This window comes from Strigops habroptila, chromosome 3 (genome assembly GCF_004027225.2).
Source record: "Strigops habroptila isolate Jane chromosome 3, bStrHab1.2.pri, whole genome shotgun sequence".
NCBI classification, from domain to species: Eukaryota; Metazoa; Chordata; class Aves; order Psittaciformes; family Psittacidae; genus Strigops; species Strigops habroptila.
In genome coordinates, this window is record NC_044279.2 from 48318275 (window position 1) to 48338649 (window position 20375).

Sequence of the window (20375 nt, forward strand, 5' to 3'; positions counted from 1 at the left end):
CAGTGCAGAAGGAGGTGCGAACGTGCTCCAGGCACCAAAGCAGGGATTTCCCTGCAGCCCTTGGTGCAGCCCATGGTGAGGCAGGCTGTGCCCCTGCAGCACATGGAGGTCCACTTGCGCAGATCTCCACCAGCAGCCCCTGCAGGACCCCACACTGGGGCAGATGGGTGCCCAAAGGAGGCTGTGACCCCATAGGAAGCTCACGCTGGAGCAGGCTCCTGGCATGACCTGTGGCCCATGGAGAGAGGAGCCCACACTGGAGCAGGTTTGCTGCAAGACTGGTGACCCCACGGGGGACCCATGCTGGAGCAATCTGTTCCTGAAGGGCTGCACCCACAGAAGGGACCCAACACTGGAGCAGTCTGTTCCTGAAGGACTGTACGTCATGGAAGGGACCCATGCTGGAGCAGCCTGTTCCTGAAGGGCTGCACCCCGTGGAAGGGACCCAGGCTGCAGCAGTCCATGAGGAACTGCAGCCTGTGGGAAGGACTCACATTTGAGCAGTTCTCTCATGGGAGGGACCCTACACTGGAGCAGGGAAAGAGTGTGAGCACTCCTCCCTGAGGAGAAAGGGGCTGCTGAGACTGTGTGTGATGACCTGACCACAGCCCTCATTCCACATCCCCCTGTGCCAATGGAGGGGAGGAATTAGAGAATTTCATAGTAAAGTTAAGCCTGGAAAGAAGGGAGGGGTGGGGGAAGGTGTTTTTAAAATTTGGTTTTATTTCTCATTATCCTACTCTATCTTTGATTGGCAATAAATTAAACTCATTTCCCTGAGCCAAGTCTGTTTTGCCCATGACAGCAATTGGTGAGTGACCTCAGACATGTCTGCGTCCTTGCGTCAATCCAGCAGCCTTTTGTTGTACGTTCTCCCCACTGTCCAGCTGAGGAGGTGAGTGATAGAGAAGCTTGGTGGCACCTGGTGTCCAGCCAGGGTCAACCCACCACAGATGGGAAAAGGTCAGAGGAAAATCTATACCAGAGTTACAACACCAGTACAGGCAAAGCGACAACAGCAACTTTGTATTCTGCTTTACCCAGATTTGCTGAGAGACTAGGGGGGAAGAACTCAGAATACAGAACGTTCTTCTAGTGACTGTCCTGTACACATAACCCATTTCAAACAATAGCACAAGTTCTGAAGAACCTTCTAATCCATACAGTATCTATTTTTCATTCCTGAATTTTGTTAGTTGTTGACAAACAAAGGACAACAACAATTTCCAAACTCAGTATGCCATTTTAAATTGTTAAACCAACAGCTGTATGAGGAGAACTGGTCAGTGGTCCTAAGATCAATAACCCATATGAAAGCACATAAAGTTCTGGTACGCAGAGAAAACCCAAGATAGCACAACCCTAAGAATTTCTAAGCATACCAACACGATCACCATAAAAAAACCCAACCAACCAAACAAAAGCCCCACCAGGCAATAGTACCTTTCTCTGTCTCAGGTCTTTGCTTCCATAAGCTACAGATACCAAATGCAACTATCAAACTGTAAGCCAGAGCTCACAATTAGGAACACAGGATTTGAAGTCAGGTCTGAATCCTGCAGCTTACTTGAGTAAGAAGTGGCATAACAGATATAAAGCCAAAGACAAAAAAACCCCATGGCTTATTCTGAGAACATATCAACCAAAATAAAAAGATAAATGGAAATGCAACCTTTTGTATTCTCAATTCCAAGCTGCTATAGGTGGGAAGTATATTCTCTCCTCACAGCTTTTGCAAATATCAGAACGTGCACAAATTATAAATCAAGACACACATCTGGTCATGCATTCATCTGCATGAAGATTTCATAAAAAATTAAAAAGGAAAGAAGGGGAAAAATTGTAGCTGACAAAATAACGGTTTCAGACGGCAAAAACCTAAGCAGTATGTTTTTAAGGAAACAAAACTATTTTGGCTTGCAGGGACATCTAGTGGCAAATTTCATTATTTACATTCCTGGTGACAACTGTGAAATTAATAACAATAACAGAAAGATTTCACAACTTCAGGAGAGCTCTTTCCTTGAAATCACTAATAGCAACTCCTAATATTTAACCTACTCACATTCTTACAACAGAAAACTCCCCCCCCCCCCAAAAAAAAAAATCATACAATAAAACCTGCCAGTGAACTGTCAATAGCAAACTTTTCTTAGGGCTACAGATATTGTAAATATATTACCAAGAAGAATTTCTTCAGTGCTAATGGCTTGCACTACTTGCTTATAGCCAATGAATGGACCTTAAATAACCTTCAAAATTACACAAGACTACAGCCATCATTTTTGAGAAATACTTTAAAGGAACACTAGTTAAAATTTCTTCCCCTCTTGGAGATCTGTTCAAGAAGTAAAAAAACAATGCAATAAAACATAATTAAAAGAAACTAAAAAAAAATCATACCTAAAATTAATCTTCCACCTACATGTTTGCCAAAATATATCATGTTACAGAACTGCAAACTTGTATCAGTCACCCCATATTTATACTATGAATCTTAACATAATTTTGTGCAGGCATACATGAAAAGGTATTGCTACAGAAACCTGAAACCCAGGAAACTCACACTCATTAGATAAAATAGCAATACTTATTGCAGAATATCTAGCTAAGTAAGTCAGTTACATTTCCAAGCATCACCTCTTTTGCCTTTCATCTCCAATTTTTTATTTTCATACAGAGAAACACAGCTTAAAGACCCACTTCACACCTCTCCTTCATATCTACATTTTGTGAAAGGGATTTTCTTCTTTTACAAGACTTTTCAGCTATATTATTTTAGCTTTTTGTTTGCTACAAGCACTTTAAAAGGCAAGAATTCTTACATTTAGAGTAAAATACGAACATAACATAAATACATTTATTTTTATTGTAAGCTGTTTACAACAACAAGGCTTCCTTCTAGCTTACATGGCATAACCAGATTACATGATTTCAGCACGTATTGGTAATTCACCTGGGTGACATATATAACTCACTCATGGCACTGCTTTCTGTACCACAGCCACAATTAAAGCATGTAAATTCATCACGTTTGAACACCATTTTAAACAGATGATACAATGAATGTAATTTTGCAAGTACTGATTAAACAAAATAACAGTATTTAGCCTTGTGCCGTGTTTTGTTCAAGCAGTAAAAATCTCAGTAAAATCTGTTGAAAGCCAAACAACTGTTTCACACGATGTATAGTTTAATCCATTTGCCTGCTTCTGCCAGAACTCTACACCTCTTTGTATGCTCTTTCTTTTCTTTTTTTCCTAATTGAGTCAGCGAAGGTCTCGTGAAACAACAAGCTATTTGCCAGAAAGAATAAGTGAGACACTCAGAAGCAGCACAGGCTCCTGAAAGCAACTCTTCAAACATTTCCCCTTCTCATCCCTGCTTAAGAGTCTACAATAAGACTAGATAATGCACTCATGAAAAAGTGGAATCCAATACAATAGCTCACTGTCACCTCGAAGGGGAGGTTCCACTCCTCCTTTCTTCACTCCCACTCCTAGATTTGTTATTCATTAGACCCTTCCATGAATGGACTTAACTTAAGAAGTCAACACACTTAAACAAGCTGAAAACACGTCATGGCTTTTCTGTGAGGTCAGCGAGTCACAGTAGCTCATGGAAACTCCAACAAGCTACATCACAAGTGAAAGCAGGCAGCTGGTACTGGGTGGGAGGAAGGAACAAAGAACCAAGCAAATACGCAGAAGGGGGAACAAGGCTTTCTCGTTTTAGGAGCAGAGAGTTATCCCATCATGAGCTCACAAAATCACATCCTTGAACTAGACACCTAGTTTTCAGACAGTCAAAGTTAAGCGAAAAAAATCCTACCTTAAAAAACTGCAACACACGAGAGATCAGACTCCCCATGAGCACCAAGTGAATACAAAACAAAACTATATATCATTTGAGATATATGATAGCATACCTCTCATTTCTTTAACAGTCCATATTCTACTAATCCATCATCACCAACTTGCAACAGCCAACGTAATCAAATAAAAAAAAAAATATCTCTATGTGGAAAAATATCAAAGAGAAACATGAAAACCTTTATTATAGGAAGTTCCATAATCTGGATACCACTCAGATATTGCTGTAGAGAATCCACTGAAAATAAACACTTAATACCCTTATGTGTCCAAGTGCAGAAATTTTGGAGAACACCTGTATGATTTCTATATTACATCAATCTCATTCAAACTATGACTTCCTCCACAACACTGTTCGAAGTACAGATTCCAGCAATAATTAAGCATACATTATTTTGGTGCCCATCCCTACACATGGCATGCAGCGTTAATCATCCTTTCAATTTCTGCCTTACACTAAGAGATACAGTTAATTATTGGGTGAAAAGCAACAAACAAGGTTATATCTTAGCTCAGGATTAATATTTTTGCTTTAGCCACATAAACTATTAAGTCAAACTGACAGCTGTTACTCAGCAAACTGAAATGTTACATGGGAGCAACAGTTGGTAAATCTAGCTTACTCAAGAACAGCTAGTCTACATATGCCATGTATGTTTTCCACTGTTTTTTCCTGACAAGAGACCTTAAACGCACACGAGAAACTTTTGCTCGCTAGAATCTCACTCACAGTTTTACTTGGGCATACAGATGGCTGCTTGACACAAACTGTTCTATAGTCCACAACCAAAAAACTCTTCTGAAAAATCACTTCCCTTCATACCGTGTTAAAAAGAGAGATGCTCAGACAGAGCAGAGGCCTCCTGTTAGCATATGTATTCTACACCTCCTGGATATATGATTATACGTACCTTATGGTATGTGGGCAAGGAGCATGTGAGAGGCCAAGAGCACTGTATAAGTCACCATGACATTTTTATTGCTGATTTCCTACGACTTGTGGACATAGGAGCTTGGTCAGAGGAACACCGCTACTAACGGGTGCCACATTTCCAGAAGTGCAGAAAAATAATCATTCTCCTCAAACTGCACAAGGCTGAAGTTCACTGGTGGAAAAGCAAGCACGCAAATGTAAACATATGGAAGCCTGGCAGCGAGCGGGCTCTTCCTACCCCTGACCTTTGCCGCCCCGGGCTTGTGCTGAGCGATTCCCAAACTCACCTCCCCAGGGCCAGCCAACAGAGGCGGCAGCAGGCTGTTACCACCACACGATCGCACCCTACGATCTCTCTACTCGTCTCTGCAGCCTTCTACTCGGTAACTAACGGCCGAGGAGACGACCGAGCGAGCAGGGCCGCAGCAAGGGCCAAAGAGCCTCCCAGCTCATAGGCCGCGAGACGAGGCCGGAGGCCGCAGCCCGCCCGCCCGCCCGCCCCTCCCGGCCTCCCCTCCCGGCCTCCCCTCCCGCCGCGGCCCGCTCAGTCCACAGCAGCGGCCGCCGCCGGGTCCGGGAGTTTAAAAATGGCGCCTCACCTCCCGCCGGCCCCTCCGCCCGCCGGGGTCCCGCGGGGCGCGCAGCATCCTGGGAGCCGGCCGAGGGCGGGCCAGCGTTGCCGGGGAAACGGGCTCGCGCGACCTCGGCGCCCGGCGCCCGCGAGCTAGCCCCGCCCCCGATCCGGCGCTCGCGGGGCGGTGCGTGGCGCCGCGGTGGGTGGCGCCGCGGTGGGAGCGGTGCTGTGGTGGGCAGCGGTGCGGGGGGCCGGTGCACACCCCGCTGCGGGGCGGGGAGCGGAGCGTGCTTGGGGTGCCACCGCGTACAGCGGCCTCCAGCCTCTGCGCGCAAGCTGTGTGGCGGCCGTTGCAGTTTCGCTTCAGGAGAAGGGAAAACGCCGGGCCCCGCGGCGCCGGTCCTGCAGCTCACAGCGACTCGTGGTAACAGGTATCTGAGGTAAAAAAGTATGCATCGTGTTTCGTATTCAGCGGTACTAAGTAGCTGATGGCCGGTGACCAGTACCAAGGTGAGCACGCAGGCTAATGGAGCCATGTACAAAGCAAAACACATTCCAGGCGTTCCTGGCAGTGGTCGGTGTTTTCTGACAGAAATCAGCTGGTAGGAGCAGTTGGGATGCCGTGAACATGATCTTCTCGTACACGTCTTCAGTTTCTCCTGAAAGTCTCTTTGGCTAAAGCGGGATATTGATCCAGGCGAGTATTGACACTCTCCTAATAAGATTAACAATCCTTTAAGAAGGATTAAAATTGTCTTTAAGCAGTATGTATTAGAAAGTGGGTATTGCTGATGACACACACACATCCCCAAGGAAAAAGGAAAAGAAGGCAAGTGTTAAGTTTGCCAGTAGCTTTAAACAGATCTGGAGATGACAATTGCCGTTGGCTCCCCTAGAGGTGGTTGTAAGCTCAGTTAATAAGAAGGCATCTAAAACATACTACAGTCACTTCCACAGCTACAGTGACAGGGGTTTAGTACTTCACTGAGTCTGACTGTGCAGACTGATCTTGCTGTACAGTTTTACAGGCATGTTGTGCTTGTGGTTAATGCCTTTGCAATACTGGAAATATCAACAGTATTCAATCTATACCAATGTATGCCTATACTAAAGTAGGTAACATGACAATAACTTAAAACTTCACCTTCCAAAATGAATTAAAATTTAATTTTGATGCAAAACAGATTTTTATGGAGAAAAAGCTATAGTTCTACATGGCTCTTCAGTGCAAAAAGTCTTTTTAAAAAGAATGGTGAAGCTGCATGCCTGATTCTTAGTTTTCTGTATCAGATTTGCTCATTTTAAAATTCTTTTTTTTCACTCTCAATCAGCTCTAAAAATATTAATGGCATATAAGGTCAAATAGAATTCTTCCTCCCTTTTACAGCTTCATTAACAGGCATGGTAGCGTGGCCCAGTCTTTGGTTCTATTAGTGTCTGTTCACATCACATTACACAGCTATAATCGATTGGAAAACTATTGATTTACATGAGAAACATGACATCAAGAATCTAGGTCACTCAGTGTGAGCTGGGGGGGGACATAGCAAAAAAAATACAAAATTTAAAATTATTTAACTAAAATCAACAGCCAGGGTCGGGTGTCTCTTGCCAGCTAATTTGGTGAATAAGGGTGCAGTTTCCATGTAATCATTTCCGGTGTGGAATCTTGCTCTAAGAGGATGACTCAAGATGGTACAAATCATGTTACTTTATTTTTGCCTCCATGTTTTTCACACTGATCCCAAAAACGTACTTGTTTCCCTCTGAGGCCCACTGAGTCAGGTAATTCCAGTTAATCACCTGGTAGCTCGCACTTCTGAAGTACAGGTGGTAATGATGCTGCTCTTGGTCACAGTGACCGTCTCCCTCCACGTCTCACAGCAATGTGAGAAGCGGTGCTAAAACCCTGCTCCTACCTCTGCTTGCTTTAAAAATAGAACTGCTGTAGTGACTCAGATGGGCTTGACCTGGGAATCTCATAGAGTATGGGGAAAGAGAGAGAAAAAGCAAGAGACAAGATGGAGCTCAAGGGCATGAGGAGGAGAGGGCTGAAGGAAGGAGGAATTTAGAGCAGGTGTGTGTGGCTTATGGACACAGCAGAGAAAAGAATCGAGCAAGAGGGAGAAATAGCTAGAAAATTAAGCCTATAAATATTACAGGACAACTGGGGGTGGGTGGAGTAGAGAGGTAAATACGATGTGAAGCTATCCTGTTGAGGAGAAATACATACTGGGGTTGGTTTGTTTGCTTTTTGTTTATGTCAGTCTTACTCTTCTAATTAAGTTAGTACCTACAGGAAGCAGGTATAATACCCTTGTAATATGTTAGATTATTCCAACAGTGGCAAATTCCCCTTTCTGAAATATTGCCCACAACAGAGAGGTTTTTGTAGAAATGGAAATTTATGCAGCTATAGATGTCCGTAGTTTATTTTACAGGAAGTGAAGTCTCTTTTAGGTACACTGTTTCAATTCACTGTGGGGCTGAAGTAAAAGTAGATAAATCCTCAAGCTCCTGTAGCCTAGTGGCGTATCTTTAGAGAAGGGTTTTGCTGTTATGCACACATGCTGTTGGTCATACCTGTAGTTTAATCCCCGCTTAGTTTATGTCACCTCAACCTGAATCCAACCTAGCAGGATAGAGGCCATGTGGGGAATTAGTGTTGGGAATACAAGCTCTGTTCAGCCTCTGAGTCAGCAGAGCCTTAAAGCATCCAAATAATTTATTGTCCAATACAATTGCAGCAGAGGTGTGTGTGACCAAGTAGTGCGCTCTTTGTGGTGGGGAGTTAAAACCATACATAGCTATGTGTAGGCTGCTTGAGAAAAATAGTATCTTTGCCATTACAAAATCAGAAGATGAAACTGCTTTTAAGAGCCATAGTGCTGTGATAAGAGTCTTCCCTGGTTAAAGTCAGAGGAGGTTTCACCGTTGAGCTCAGTAGGGCTGGAATGTAATTTTTAGCACACAGAACCTCAGTAGATATAAAGCGTGAGGCAGTTTATGAAGCCATTACTCAGGCAAATGTGTTATATGGGACTGCTGATGACAAAGGTGTTGTGTTCTCTATTTTTCTGTTCAGCATGTATGTAGAGTATCTTGTGCTTATAAATACTGATCTTCTGTGTCCTTCCACTTCAACCATGTGTCTGTGACTGTGGGGAAAAACAATGTTTCCCAGACCAATTTATTGAAATGGTATTCAACAGGAAAATACTGAGGGAATTCATTGGGCTATGAGGAGATTTCATGTTTATGTATATTGTTCTCACGTATCACAGGCATCAGACCCAACTGTACTTTCATTTCCATTGGATTGACTGCATTGTAGCCACTAACTATAGGAGTTTTTCCAAATTTACACACGCAGATGGGTAGAAGCACGCGCTGACCAACTGAAGGGATCACGACTACATCAAATGCAAGCTCAATTCCCAAAGTTTCTGTCAAAAGTGTGTCAATGCTTCTTTCAGCAGCTTAGTGCTGGCTTCCAGCTTGTCCTAAGGCAGGGGAGTCCAGCCTCTGCTTTACTTCTGTCTGAATCTGGCAGGCTGCACATGAAAGGTAACATGGCATCAATCCACTGGGTAACTTCACGAAGTAAAGAGTTGTCACCTCAGTCCACAGCCCAAACAGGAACTGAGGAGAATAGTGCATGGAGATTTCTCCTTTTAATTACATCAACTCTGTGATAGCTGCTGTGTGTGGCAGAACCTGTGCTTTGATTGCTGTCCTCTTCCATGGTAGCACAAGCAGAGCAATGGCAGACATGCATTCAGGAAGCATCTATCACTAAGTTTAAACTGCACTGCTCACAGTGTCTGAACCAGCGAGTGAAAAGCAGGTTTCAGTGTCACAAAATGAGTTGCAGTGTAGCAGCAGATGAAGTCTTGGGTGCCTTCAGCTAGTTTCTAGCACATTAGCACAACTTTGGTTCTCAGGGTCGTTGGGGGCACCAACACAAAGCATTTTCTGTGTACATTGCTGGTAATGGTTATTTGTTTCATCCAGTATTGGCAACACTGTATTGGGACTACAACTTGGCTATGAGGGACACTTCTCTTGCTGTGCCAAGTCAAACAGCACCATTTTCCTCCCTGCTTTTCTATTTTTGTGTGCTAAAACAGTTACCAGGGTGTGTTATGTACTCTTCAAAGCCAGAGTTACAAACAACTCTGAGCACAGCTTATGAGCAAGATGCCTTTTTTCACATCTGGTTTGCCAGTGCACTAGCATAGGTTATTCAGCCCATGCCAGAAGTGGGCAAAAGTTATTGGCAGCAGGGGGGAACCTGCTGCTTGTGAATGGAGTCAGCCTGAATACAGGCTGAGTTCCAGGCACCCACGTGAAACTTAGCATGACACAACATTGGAAAGTCTGCAGGTGACCTGGGAGCCACTGTGTGCCATTTCCTCAAATAGGTGGAAATAGGAAGCACAACATGAGTGCAAAGCCACATGCTGTCACCACACTGTTTCTACTCAGTTCTTGGTATAAAAACATTACCATTCCCCAAGGCTGCCAGTGCCAGCTGACAAGACCTCTGCTTTGTGAAAAACACATGCAAATGTTTTGCTTTATGTCAGCTATTGTTAGCTATTAGGCATGTCAGTATTACGTTTTTGGCATATGTGACCAAGATTCCTGACAAGAATGTAAAAATTCAGCTTAGGTTTCTAATTCAGTTTTCCAAAAGCAAAAACAAATCCAAAGCGAGTCCAAGTGCTTGGCACAAGAACATCACATTTGCACAGCATGTTCACTCAAGCTCATACCTCATTTGATGTTTGCAGTTTCACCACATCATAGCTGTAAATAAAATTCCAATTACCACTTTTGGTCAGAACTGCAGAATGCTCAGTTTCGTCAGGATTTTAAAGCTAGGGCCTATGCTGAAGTGAACAACTTTGTCACCATCAATTGAATAACTTTGTTACCGACAAATTAAAATGAAGGGGGAGTTGAGTGATCAGGCAGTAAGTTTAAGAAACAGTGCTCATCATCAAAGAAATGTAAATATTTTTATTTTAAAAAATGTTAATGGCACCTTAGAGGCAGTCATGACTACACAACAAAATATACAAAAATTACATTGGCGTAGTTGCATCTTTCCACAGTGCTGCACAAAATGAAGATGGTATGAGAAACATTGTAGGTCACACACCGAGACAGTACTTTAGTCAATAAAACCAGACAATTTTTGGTACACCTTGATACTACCAGACCCAGGTTCCCTGGGGTAAAAAGGAAAGGTGGCTTTGTGCAAAACTTTCCAACAAAGTACAACTTAACACGCTAAACATACAGCAAATCCACTGTACAAGGTAGTTTGACTAGTCCTCATGCAGTCTTTATATACAGCATCAGCTCAGTTCACTCAGTTTGCTTTTTCAGGGAAATGAAGCAATTCCATTAACTAAAATTAAACTTTTATTTGTCTTTCACTGCTGTGATGTAAAATTGTCTGATTCTTTATGCTGGATTCTACTCAGCATCAGAGAGACCATTCAAACTTTCTCTAAAAGCAAGCCTGTTATAATCCCTTGCATTTTAAAGGGGAGCAATATAATTAATTGAAGGCCACGTTCTGGCATGATGCTAAATGAAAAAAAGCAGATAAATATTTGCTTGCTTAAAAAAGAGAATAAACGTGCCTGATTGCTATTCCTAGATGGACTTTCAGAAGTGATTAAATTCTGTTATCCCAAGTTAAAGTGCTTAATTACATTAATCTGTGTTTACAGTCTGTTGTACCATTGAATCCAGAAGTAAAATCTCCATATCACAGAGGAAAGGGACTCAGTTTCCAAACCTGGTTTCCATACCACCTAAATGAACCACAAGCTTCCATGGGTTAAGGTGGTGGTTTGGGGTTTTTTTTTAAATAAAATAATTGTCTATTGATTTTAACTCCAAAAAGCACTATCTGTGATTATGCAGTTGACTTTGTACCAAACAGAACCCTAAACTGATTCCTGTTTGAGCAGCAGCGTTCAACTTCAACTGTTGGAGTCCTTATGTTACTAGCTACTAGCTACCCTTACAATTACAAAACTGAAGCTTAGGCTTTCACTGGATTTCTCTAGCTTCAACTTGTAGCGAGTGGATTGTGTATCTTTCCTACAGCAAATTGCCTTCAGCTATTGAATTTCTATTCTCCAAATAATTCCCCAGATAAGCAGTCATGGTTTGTTCAAAGAAAACTATTGGCATTTAAATATCCTTCATGCAGTGTAGATATCAGATCTATATGTGATGGTCCCGCAACATAGGCACTGCACAACGCAAGCGTTTTGATACTAAACTAAAAAGCAGTCAGATTTGATCGTGCTTCTCTAAGGGTTCAGAAAAAGCCAACATCACAGGAGTGCACTGAAATGAGAAGTTGCAAGAACATGTATAATGTAGTGCAGAAAGGAGAGGGACTTAAAACTGGATCTCATTCAGTGCTGTCAGTCACTAATTTGGGTGTTCAACAGTAATGGAGTTATAGTCAAAGCTAGTGGAGGGATCCATTATACAAGTTTCAGGGGAAAATTAATTTAGACCTGAATGCTGAAATGGGAGAGAGCAGGAGGATTGTGCTGACCCTCGTGAGAGAATAAATCTCCAGAAACCTCTGAGCAAAGAAGCTGCCAAGAGCCTGTAGAACAGGTATTAACAACTAACTGAAGGGCTTCTCAGTTGGAGAACTACTGTCAAAGTGAAATAATTCACTGCCATGCAGCACCAAGCAGAAACTACACCGTCTGGCAACTTTCTGTTGAGTGGGAGTGTTTTAGAGGCTCATGACGAGTAAGTGTAAGGAGAACACCAAGAATGCCTAATGTGTTGTACGAGAACATAAAAGCAAACGCTATCCTTACAGAACGCGGTTAATTCATTGAGAAGCTGCACTAAGTTCTCATTAAGAGAGGTCTGGCAATGGTTTGGGATGGCCTAGGCACACTTCCACCGCAGGCAAAGCCCTGGCTGCAAGCCAGATACGTACACTCACACAGAGGGAGCTGGTGGCAGTGGCATCAGCCCTGGCTGGCCCAGCCACCAGCCTACTCTTGCTCCTGGGTACAGACGCAGCTGCCTAGCCTGCACTACCACAACCTAGTGCTGTTTGTATCTGTTCCCTGTGGGTAAAAGCAAGGAAGAGGCCTTTCTGCATTGAAGCTGCCCCATCATTCTGCAGGGAGGCTGCCTAGGGTGCAGTTTTAGGGCAGCTAATGATTCACTGCAGCAGGAAAGAAAAAGGTTCATGTCCCCTTTTGTCCCCAATTCGTACTCATGAGACCTCTAAATCTCCAGCTGTGGAGAGCCATGCACTCCTCGCTTTGGCTAGGTTTTTCTTCCAGCCTAGTGAGCTAGGGTGGCACACAGAAGACTCCACCACACCCCAGCGGCAGCACCAGGTAAGAAAAGGGAGACCTCTGCCTTCCTTGGGCAGCCTGCCACTTGGCAAAGCTCATGCACAGAACTACAGAAGTTCTACCCAGAAAACAGGCTTTTGCCCTTCACATCTTTTTTAATTCCTTGATGGGTGTCACATCCTCCAGTGATTTAAATCCAGCAGGGAGAATAACCTGGAGAAGTGCTGCACCCATTTACCAGTTAGGGTTGTTTTAATCTGCATGAGTAACATTATGCAGCCTTTACAGCTTTTTCTGTCTCCTCTGCCAGACAGAAGGCCACGATGGAAACACAAGACCCTTCTGTTTCCAATTCAGACTCAGTCTGATTTCATCAAGACAGCGAGCAATCTTTGGTAGGCCCCTTGACAACTTCTACCCTCAGTTTGCACTGAGATCCTCTTCCAGGATTGTAACAGGATGCCCTTGGAGCAGAAGCCTTCACCTCCCCAGGCCGTACCGTACCAACTTCCTTTGTTATAAGAAGAATGATTTTCCTGCCTGACCTTGAGGCTACCTGACATTTTTAACTACACACGCTAGCACTGGGAGGATTCTCTCTTTAAACATGCGACCATGCTACAGGCAGAGGATGGAAATTGTAATGAAGATGGCAACACACAATCCAGAGACACAGCTTTCTGAGGATCAGTACTGGGACTCTTGTTTTTTGTATAATCTTGCGGATTAGTAAAATGGGTGGTGGAATTCACGAAAAGGCTTCAGAAAGGAAAGAACTCTAAAGAGAAGCACACTCATCAGTTAAAGTAATGGAAAGTACAGACTATAAAAAGATATTGTATGCCTTTTCAAAAATGAAGATAGGAACAAATTATTTGAAAACAGTGGAAAAGACCGAGGACACATCAAAAGGGCATAAAAAAAACAAAGCAAGGGAAACCCTGTCTTATGATGTAAAGGCCAGGAAAGGGCTGCTACTTTTGTTCCTTTTAATCTTTTTAACATTGTGGAAGCAACTTTCCTGTCAAGATAAGGTCATGAGCTTATCTTCAGTGGAAGCAATCCCCTCAGTTTATTAGCCAGCTGTAAAAAGAGGCTAAGCGCAGGTAGTTAGAAGTTGGGGGTGAAGGCCAGTTGCAATGCATGCATACAGTGCTGAAATGGGTGAAGAGACACTAAAAGAAAGGTCTCCCTGATCTTTTCTTCATCAGGGGATACCAGGAATACTGCGATAAAGGCAAAGAGAACAAAAAGATAAGGAAAAGAAGAATGTATCTGTATAATAATTCTTCCTGACACAGCCAGGGATAAACCAATTGGTAAGCCTGGGCTTAAAAAGTCATATCCCTCTTTGCAGGACTTTTGCTTTCCACTCCACCTTCCTCTGAAGAGGAGGCAGGGCTGCGTTAGGATAACATGGGTGTGCCTGATCTGATCCATTTCCGGTGCCTGGGAGCCAGCACAATCCTTCCTGATTTCTCTGTTCAAAGATGTAGCACACATAAAGAATAAGTGTTTTAATTGAATTTTCTAAATGCTGAGTCATATCATTATTTATGCAGTTAATTCTGTCCTTCCTTCAGTCCCTGAAGTCACAAAAAGTAACTGTATTCACTGTTAATCCAATCATGGTAAAACGTCAAAGTTCTTCCCCTGCCTCCCCGTGCCCACTTCCTCCCCTCAGAATAAGGTCTTCAGAATATCTATATCAACTATTGCACTCGATTAAAAACAAATACACACACCAAGTAACCCCTTTCCCCCCTCCTCATAAAAGCAGCATAACAAATACCACAACTGAAAGGAAAATCTGTCATGACAATTATTTTCTAAGCAAGTAACACTGAACATCAAATAACTGGAGATTGCATTTAATGGAGAGCAGAGAAGAATTCTGCTTGTGGTGGTTTGTTTCATTTTGTTGTTTGATTTGTCTGGTTTTTATTTAAGATCTTGGTTTACATCATGGCTGAGAGCCAGGCAGATTTCAGGGAATTTTTTTCCTCTTTTTGCAGTTCTTAAATCAAGCAAAATAAATTGCAGTTAGAGAACAAACCCAACCCTGTGTCCCAGTAGTGGTACTGTATGCTAACACGCTATTTTCAGGAATGTTTGTCAAGAGAGTCTGCACAGTGTTTGGATATTTACAGAAGTTTAACTCCCTGCTCCTCTAAGAAGCTGTTCCCTCATCCTTCCACATCCTTAATCTGACATAGGAGAGGAATCCACCATACCCAGAGTCCCACCACCTACCTGCTCTGCATTCAGGCAGAGCACTCCAACAATTCAGTGCTCACACAGGCTAATCCAAGTGTCACCTCGCTGCCTATTTCTTTCCCCTTGCCAATTGCAGGGCTTGAAGCAAGTGAGTGCTTTGGTCTGCATGACAGCTTACCTACCAGTACTTGCTTCTTTACTCCTGAACACAGTGGCCTGGAGAGCTCATCATTCAATTCAGTTCATCTTTGGAAGTCTTACACCACATTTATGTCTTTCCTGAATGTGATAAGGAACGGTGCCAGGATAGAACAATCGCTAACTGTGGTCAACACTCATCACTGGTCTAATTTACAAACAATAAACTCTCTGTGCAAAAGGTTACTAGCAGAAGCATCAAGTTTTGATGGTCCTGAAAACTAAAACTCCCATATACAGATATGCATGAATTTAGAATCAAGAACTATTAACATACATGACTCTATCATTTGGCTTATCATTCTAGTTGAATTCAGAGAGAAAATTAACTCATTAGTCTAACAGGGCTGATAATATACATTATGGTGCACTCCTTCCTGATCACTCTCTTTGCACTCCAGTCTAGCAAAAAGCATGCCTGACACTGTGCAGTTGCTTGGATCCCTTGGTGGAGCATCACACTATCTTCTGTGGGTATGGGTTTGCAAAGTGGAAAACCCATTGGATTAAGGCAGGAGACTGACATGAGCAAGCAGCTGGTCACCGACACAGCCAGTTAGACACAATCAGATTGAACAGGCAACAGACTGCCAACAAGTATGTGTTTCTCTATTTACACCTCAAAGTCCAGGAGTCTTTTAGCCTTCTCCATCCAGTCTGCACATTGAAACTGACAAAAAATAATTCGTATACACACAGCACTTACAAAACAGGGAGGGGAGGGGAAACAAAAAAACAGCAAGCAGCCAGGCCAGCAGCTTCATCTCGGTATAATCATCCTTTCTATGGCACAGATGATATGATCCCAGTTTTTACAAAATATTGCCAGCAGCGTCACTGCAAAAAAAGTGCAGATGATATGAAAGCGGCTCTTCATCATCGGAGCAATGAACTTTGCAATGGTAGAAACGCACACCAAGATGACAGTCATGAAGGCCAGGATCACGTTGATGCATTTCCCCAGGAGCACTTTGGCATTAACGGTTTCGGACTGCTGCGCTTGCTGTTCTTGCTGATGGAGCTCCAGCTTGGAAACTCGGGTCTGGCATGACTCCAAGGCTTCCTGGAGACAGAGAACAAGAATTAGGGCAGCTGGAATTCCATACACCACTTTCCTGTTTTAGCTGCAGAGCCACCCAACAGCTAGATGAGAAGTGTAATTTATTACAGACTCCTAACATTTGAATGAACCACCAACTTTTTTTAAAGAAAATGAATGCACATCTATCTGCATGTGTGTATCGCTGCCTGCCCAGGCATAAGCAAGTCTGACAGCACTATCCAAAACGTAGTTTTTACATTTTTCACACTTGAGAAAAAGTATTGTAAGTGTAATGTTCATGACGGATGTTTCCTGCATACACTGATGTGATGAAGCACTGGGAAAGCTGTTGCCATGGCAACTTTCACTACATTAAAACAGCAAAGTAAGTTTCTTCCTATATGCTATAGAAGACATTAGGGTAGTACAGGCTCGCTGTGATACTAATTAAATCTACTTTGCAACATGTAGCATTTGGTTTACTCTACCTCTCTGGTCTACAATACTTTTCCTCTCAAAGCCACCCATAGTACAGTGCTGGGATGAGTCACAGAATCATAGAATGGGTTCGGCTGGATGGGACCTTAAAGATAATCTGGTTCCAAGCCCCTGCCATGGGCAGGGACACGTTCCACTAGAAGAGGTTGCTCAAAGCTCCATCCAACCTGGCCTTGAACACTGCCAGGGATGGGGCATTTCTCAGTTAGAGCTTGCCACCTGTCAGCATGAAGGCTCATTAATCCACACCCCGAGTGGGCAGCTGAGGGAGTGGAGAAACCTGTAGTGATGCTCTGGTATTCTCTCTCTCACATGACATATTCCACTTCATGTTTTGTCCTAAAGAAACCAGACCTCTCTCTTCTGCTTCAGTGTGGACTAAAAATGGTCTTCAAGTAAAATGCTTCCTAAGACACTAACCCCACACTTAAGCCCTCTCAAAGTGAAACATGGAAAAATTTCTGACTGTTCCATGTGCTTGCAAAAATGCCACTTTTTGCTGCATTTGTGATTTGGGCACCATGAACTTGACAAACGTTTACCACCATGTAAAAGGGAAAAACCATGCTCCAGCATCCCAACTTCCTTCCCCATTTTCAACCTCCAGACATTTTCTTTGCACTGCCAGGGGTGTTCACTTGGTCATACAGTAAGCAGCTGATTCAACCCAACCTTCTGTGTGAAAACAAACAAATCCACTGCACACGGGGTTATCAGCTGCATGTTGAACTGCCATACCACGTGGCCAGCCCAGCATCAAAGTCAGCACCAAGCATGTGCCACAGCACCTTACAGAAGATGGCTTCCTCTCACTGGTCCAAGAATTAGTGATAATACAGAAGACAGTTTTTAATGGGTGGCACAAAGTCCCTTATGGTTCATGCATGCTCTCCATTACACACTAAAGAACTTCCCTTCTTCTTTCTTCTAGTCTGACCATAAGTTACTCTCAAATCATCTTGCGCTGCAGTAATCTACTCCCTGCAGTTCTGCACTGAGTGGTGGAGCAAACGTTTTAAAACAATCTGCCCATCCCTTCAGGACAGAGCACTCCAAAGGTAGGTTGTTACTTAAAATATCCACAACTTAAATGCTTTTCCTCTATTTTAGCCTATTTGCCAAACCCCTAACAAGACACGTTTAAACAGGCCCAACTGTACAGAGATAAAAGAAACAAGGCTGGATCGATGTAGCACTTCAATCAGTTTTAAAAGTCTCTGACACCCCTGCAGGGTTCTGCTAATGAGCTAGCAAATGTTTCACAGCACTTCTGGAGAACTCTGGTCTCATTCAGTTTTCACATCCTCAAGATACCTTCACAGGAATCCTGTATGAGACATCTCTTTAAACCTACAAAGGAACCTATGATATGCTTAGATTCAGTACCATCCTTTCCCACTCTGTTCCCAGGAGTTTCCCAACTCTCACACCAATCAGGAAACAGTTTGATCATCCTGCTGCCTGTGCTCTCTACACTTAGAAATGGGAGCATAGTGGTGCACAGGACAGGTTTGGGTTTTTTTAGCATCTGACCTGATACAAAGACAGTCTTTAAGCATTCCTCAGTAGTCAGTGAATTTAAGCCCAAGGTAAGGCAAACTAATGTTTTCACCAGTTTTCACCACTTGCTCAGACTTTGGGCAGAACCATTGTGGATTATATAAATGCTTATATTGTATACAAATATTCAAGTTAACTACATGCTGTCAGGACAAATTGTAGACATTATTACTGCCTTTTAATTGAAGCCAGGCGTGACTACAACTGCTCACCAAGGTGTACACACCCTACAGCTTTGATTATAGGGACTCGTGACCACAGAAAGTCTTAAATTATAACTGGCAATTCTACAAGTTCATTTATCAATTAGCTCTCAATCGACCTTAAACTCAATTTATAATAAACCTTGCCAGTGATATGACTACATATTGGAGAAGGCCTGAGCAAGAGGTTTGTGTTAGGACATTACCAAATGTGGCATTTTATACAACACCAGGGGATTCAATTCCTTCCTCCTCTGGTGCAAGAAATTAAACCATTGTTTGTCCACAAGTCTGCCTAGGCTAGAGCATCCATTCCAGCAGATAAAATTCTGAATCCATTGAAACAAATGAAGACTGTCACCAATTTAAACATGCTAGATTTTCAACTTACAACAGACATAACATGAGCTTAAATGTTTCCCCAGATTCCTTAAATACAAAGATGTAGAAAGACACCAGTGTTTCACAGTATAATATTTGTGCAAAATGTTACAAGTTTGTTATGAAGAAAAACAAGTACCTGAACATCCCGTGATCGCTCATACGCCTGATAGGCCACTTTCTCCTCTATGCTGGCTAGCTCTTGTTTCAAGTTTGCTGTCTCATGTTGGTGTAGGTCAGTGAGGTCATTTAACTGGTCCTCCAATCTTTCGTATCTTATTAGGAGAAAAGATCTAAATTTAGTGCCTTCTATTCAAGTAATGCTTAATCATGAAAACAATTACACATTCTAAAAGTTGATTTCTGTGTACTATGGATTCATCTGACTGGCACTACAGAGCACAGAGAAATCGGTTAAAACTTTGGAAACTCTCCATAAGCATTTATTCAGCAAACTGAAAGCCTTTTTTGAGTGTTTCTTGCTGGCAGTGGATGTTAAAAAGCAAATATTTGTACATCATTGGCAAATTATATGAACGATAAACAGTGCCTAAGGACATCCAACTCACATTTTTCCACTTCTCACTCTTCATTTAGACAAGAAGATACGTGTCATAAGTGAGCTTGAGCCAGTTAACAGCTCACAAGTAGTGAAAGGAAAAAATACGTTCCCTGGATCCCCTCTCAAACACAACTGCAAGATCCTGCCATTCACATACCACCTGTTCTGGCACATCTCTGTGCAGTAAACCAGTTCAACTAAATAATCAGGAAACTAGAATTCGGGTTTTTGTGTGAATTTGTAACTTGATTTAACACACAAACAGGCAAACAGTGCAGTTGTCACAAAACTGATGGAGGCAAATTTGTCTACCTATGGAAATGGTGGCAGGAGGCTGGAGATCTCAACGGCAGCGAGCTGTCAGAAAAGGCTGCTCTGCCTTCTCCTGAAACTCAGTCCCAAGTTCAGTAGACTATTTGCTCTGTTCTCTCCCCCTCCATGTTACCACCAATGCCCAGCCTTCCCTTCTATTTCAAGAACTGTAAACAAGGGAAATATTAAACATTGCATTTCATAGTGAGTGCTTGCCCATTAGTGTAGTAAAGACTTCAGGAATCAACACTTACTTTAACAAATGGGATATAGGTACAGCAGGTGCAAGCCCTCTGCAGAACATATCTCACTTCCCACAGTGGATGATAAAGGAATTAACTACCAAGTAACAAATGCAGGAGGAGGTTGTGCTACAACACTTAAAATCACGTTTCACAGCTGTGTGTTACACCAGGGTACAAACTGACATTGCATCTATGATAGCAATGTTTCTGAGAATGGTCTGGAGAGGTACCCAGGGCTGAAGGCTACACTTATCAGCTCTAAGCCAGCTCTGCCACACTGTAGACTGATTAGCAATTTTCAAGCCCCAGTAGATCAGAATCCTTCCACCAGTTCCAAATCAGTTGGCATCTTATACGCAGTATTCACGTAATACATACAGTATGTCAGATGAGAGAATTTTCTGACAAGCCTT

At 42.9% G+C, this 20375-nt stretch overlaps 2 protein-coding genes across 9 annotated transcripts in view; both read right to left on the reverse strand.

Moving 5' to 3' along the window:
• Window positions 1-5608, reverse strand: part of CEP83 (centrosomal protein 83) — a 29218-nt gene extending 23610 nt beyond the window's left edge. Inside the window, exons 1-2 of one of the 5 annotated variants that reach the window (XM_030479706.1) lie at window positions 5406-5608; window positions 4784-4978 (exon numbers count right to left, since the gene is read on the reverse strand). The gene's annotated coding sequence lies outside the window, so the exon portion shown is untranslated. Of the gene's footprint in view, window positions 1-4783; window positions 4979-5093; window positions 5286-5405 lie in introns of those variants that run through there. The other 4 variants (XM_030479703.1, XM_030479709.1, XM_030479708.1 and 1 more) reach the window with 4 other exon arrangements.
• Window positions 5609-10385: 4777 nt separating this feature from the next.
• The window catches only part of TMCC3 (transmembrane and coiled-coil domain family 3), a 151826-nt gene continuing 141836 nt past the window's right edge, over window positions 10386-20375 (reverse strand). For all 4 annotated transcript variants that reach the window (XM_030479713.1, XM_030479711.1, XM_030479710.1 and 1 more), the window contains exons 3-4: window positions 18983-19118; window positions 10386-16222 (exon numbers count right to left, since the gene is read on the reverse strand). In XM_030479713.1, the coding sequence (XP_030335573.1) occupies window positions 15920-16222; window positions 18983-19118 (439 nt within the window). In that variant the 3' untranslated portion in view covers window positions 10386-15919. The remainder of the gene's footprint in view (window positions 16223-18982; window positions 19119-20375) is intronic.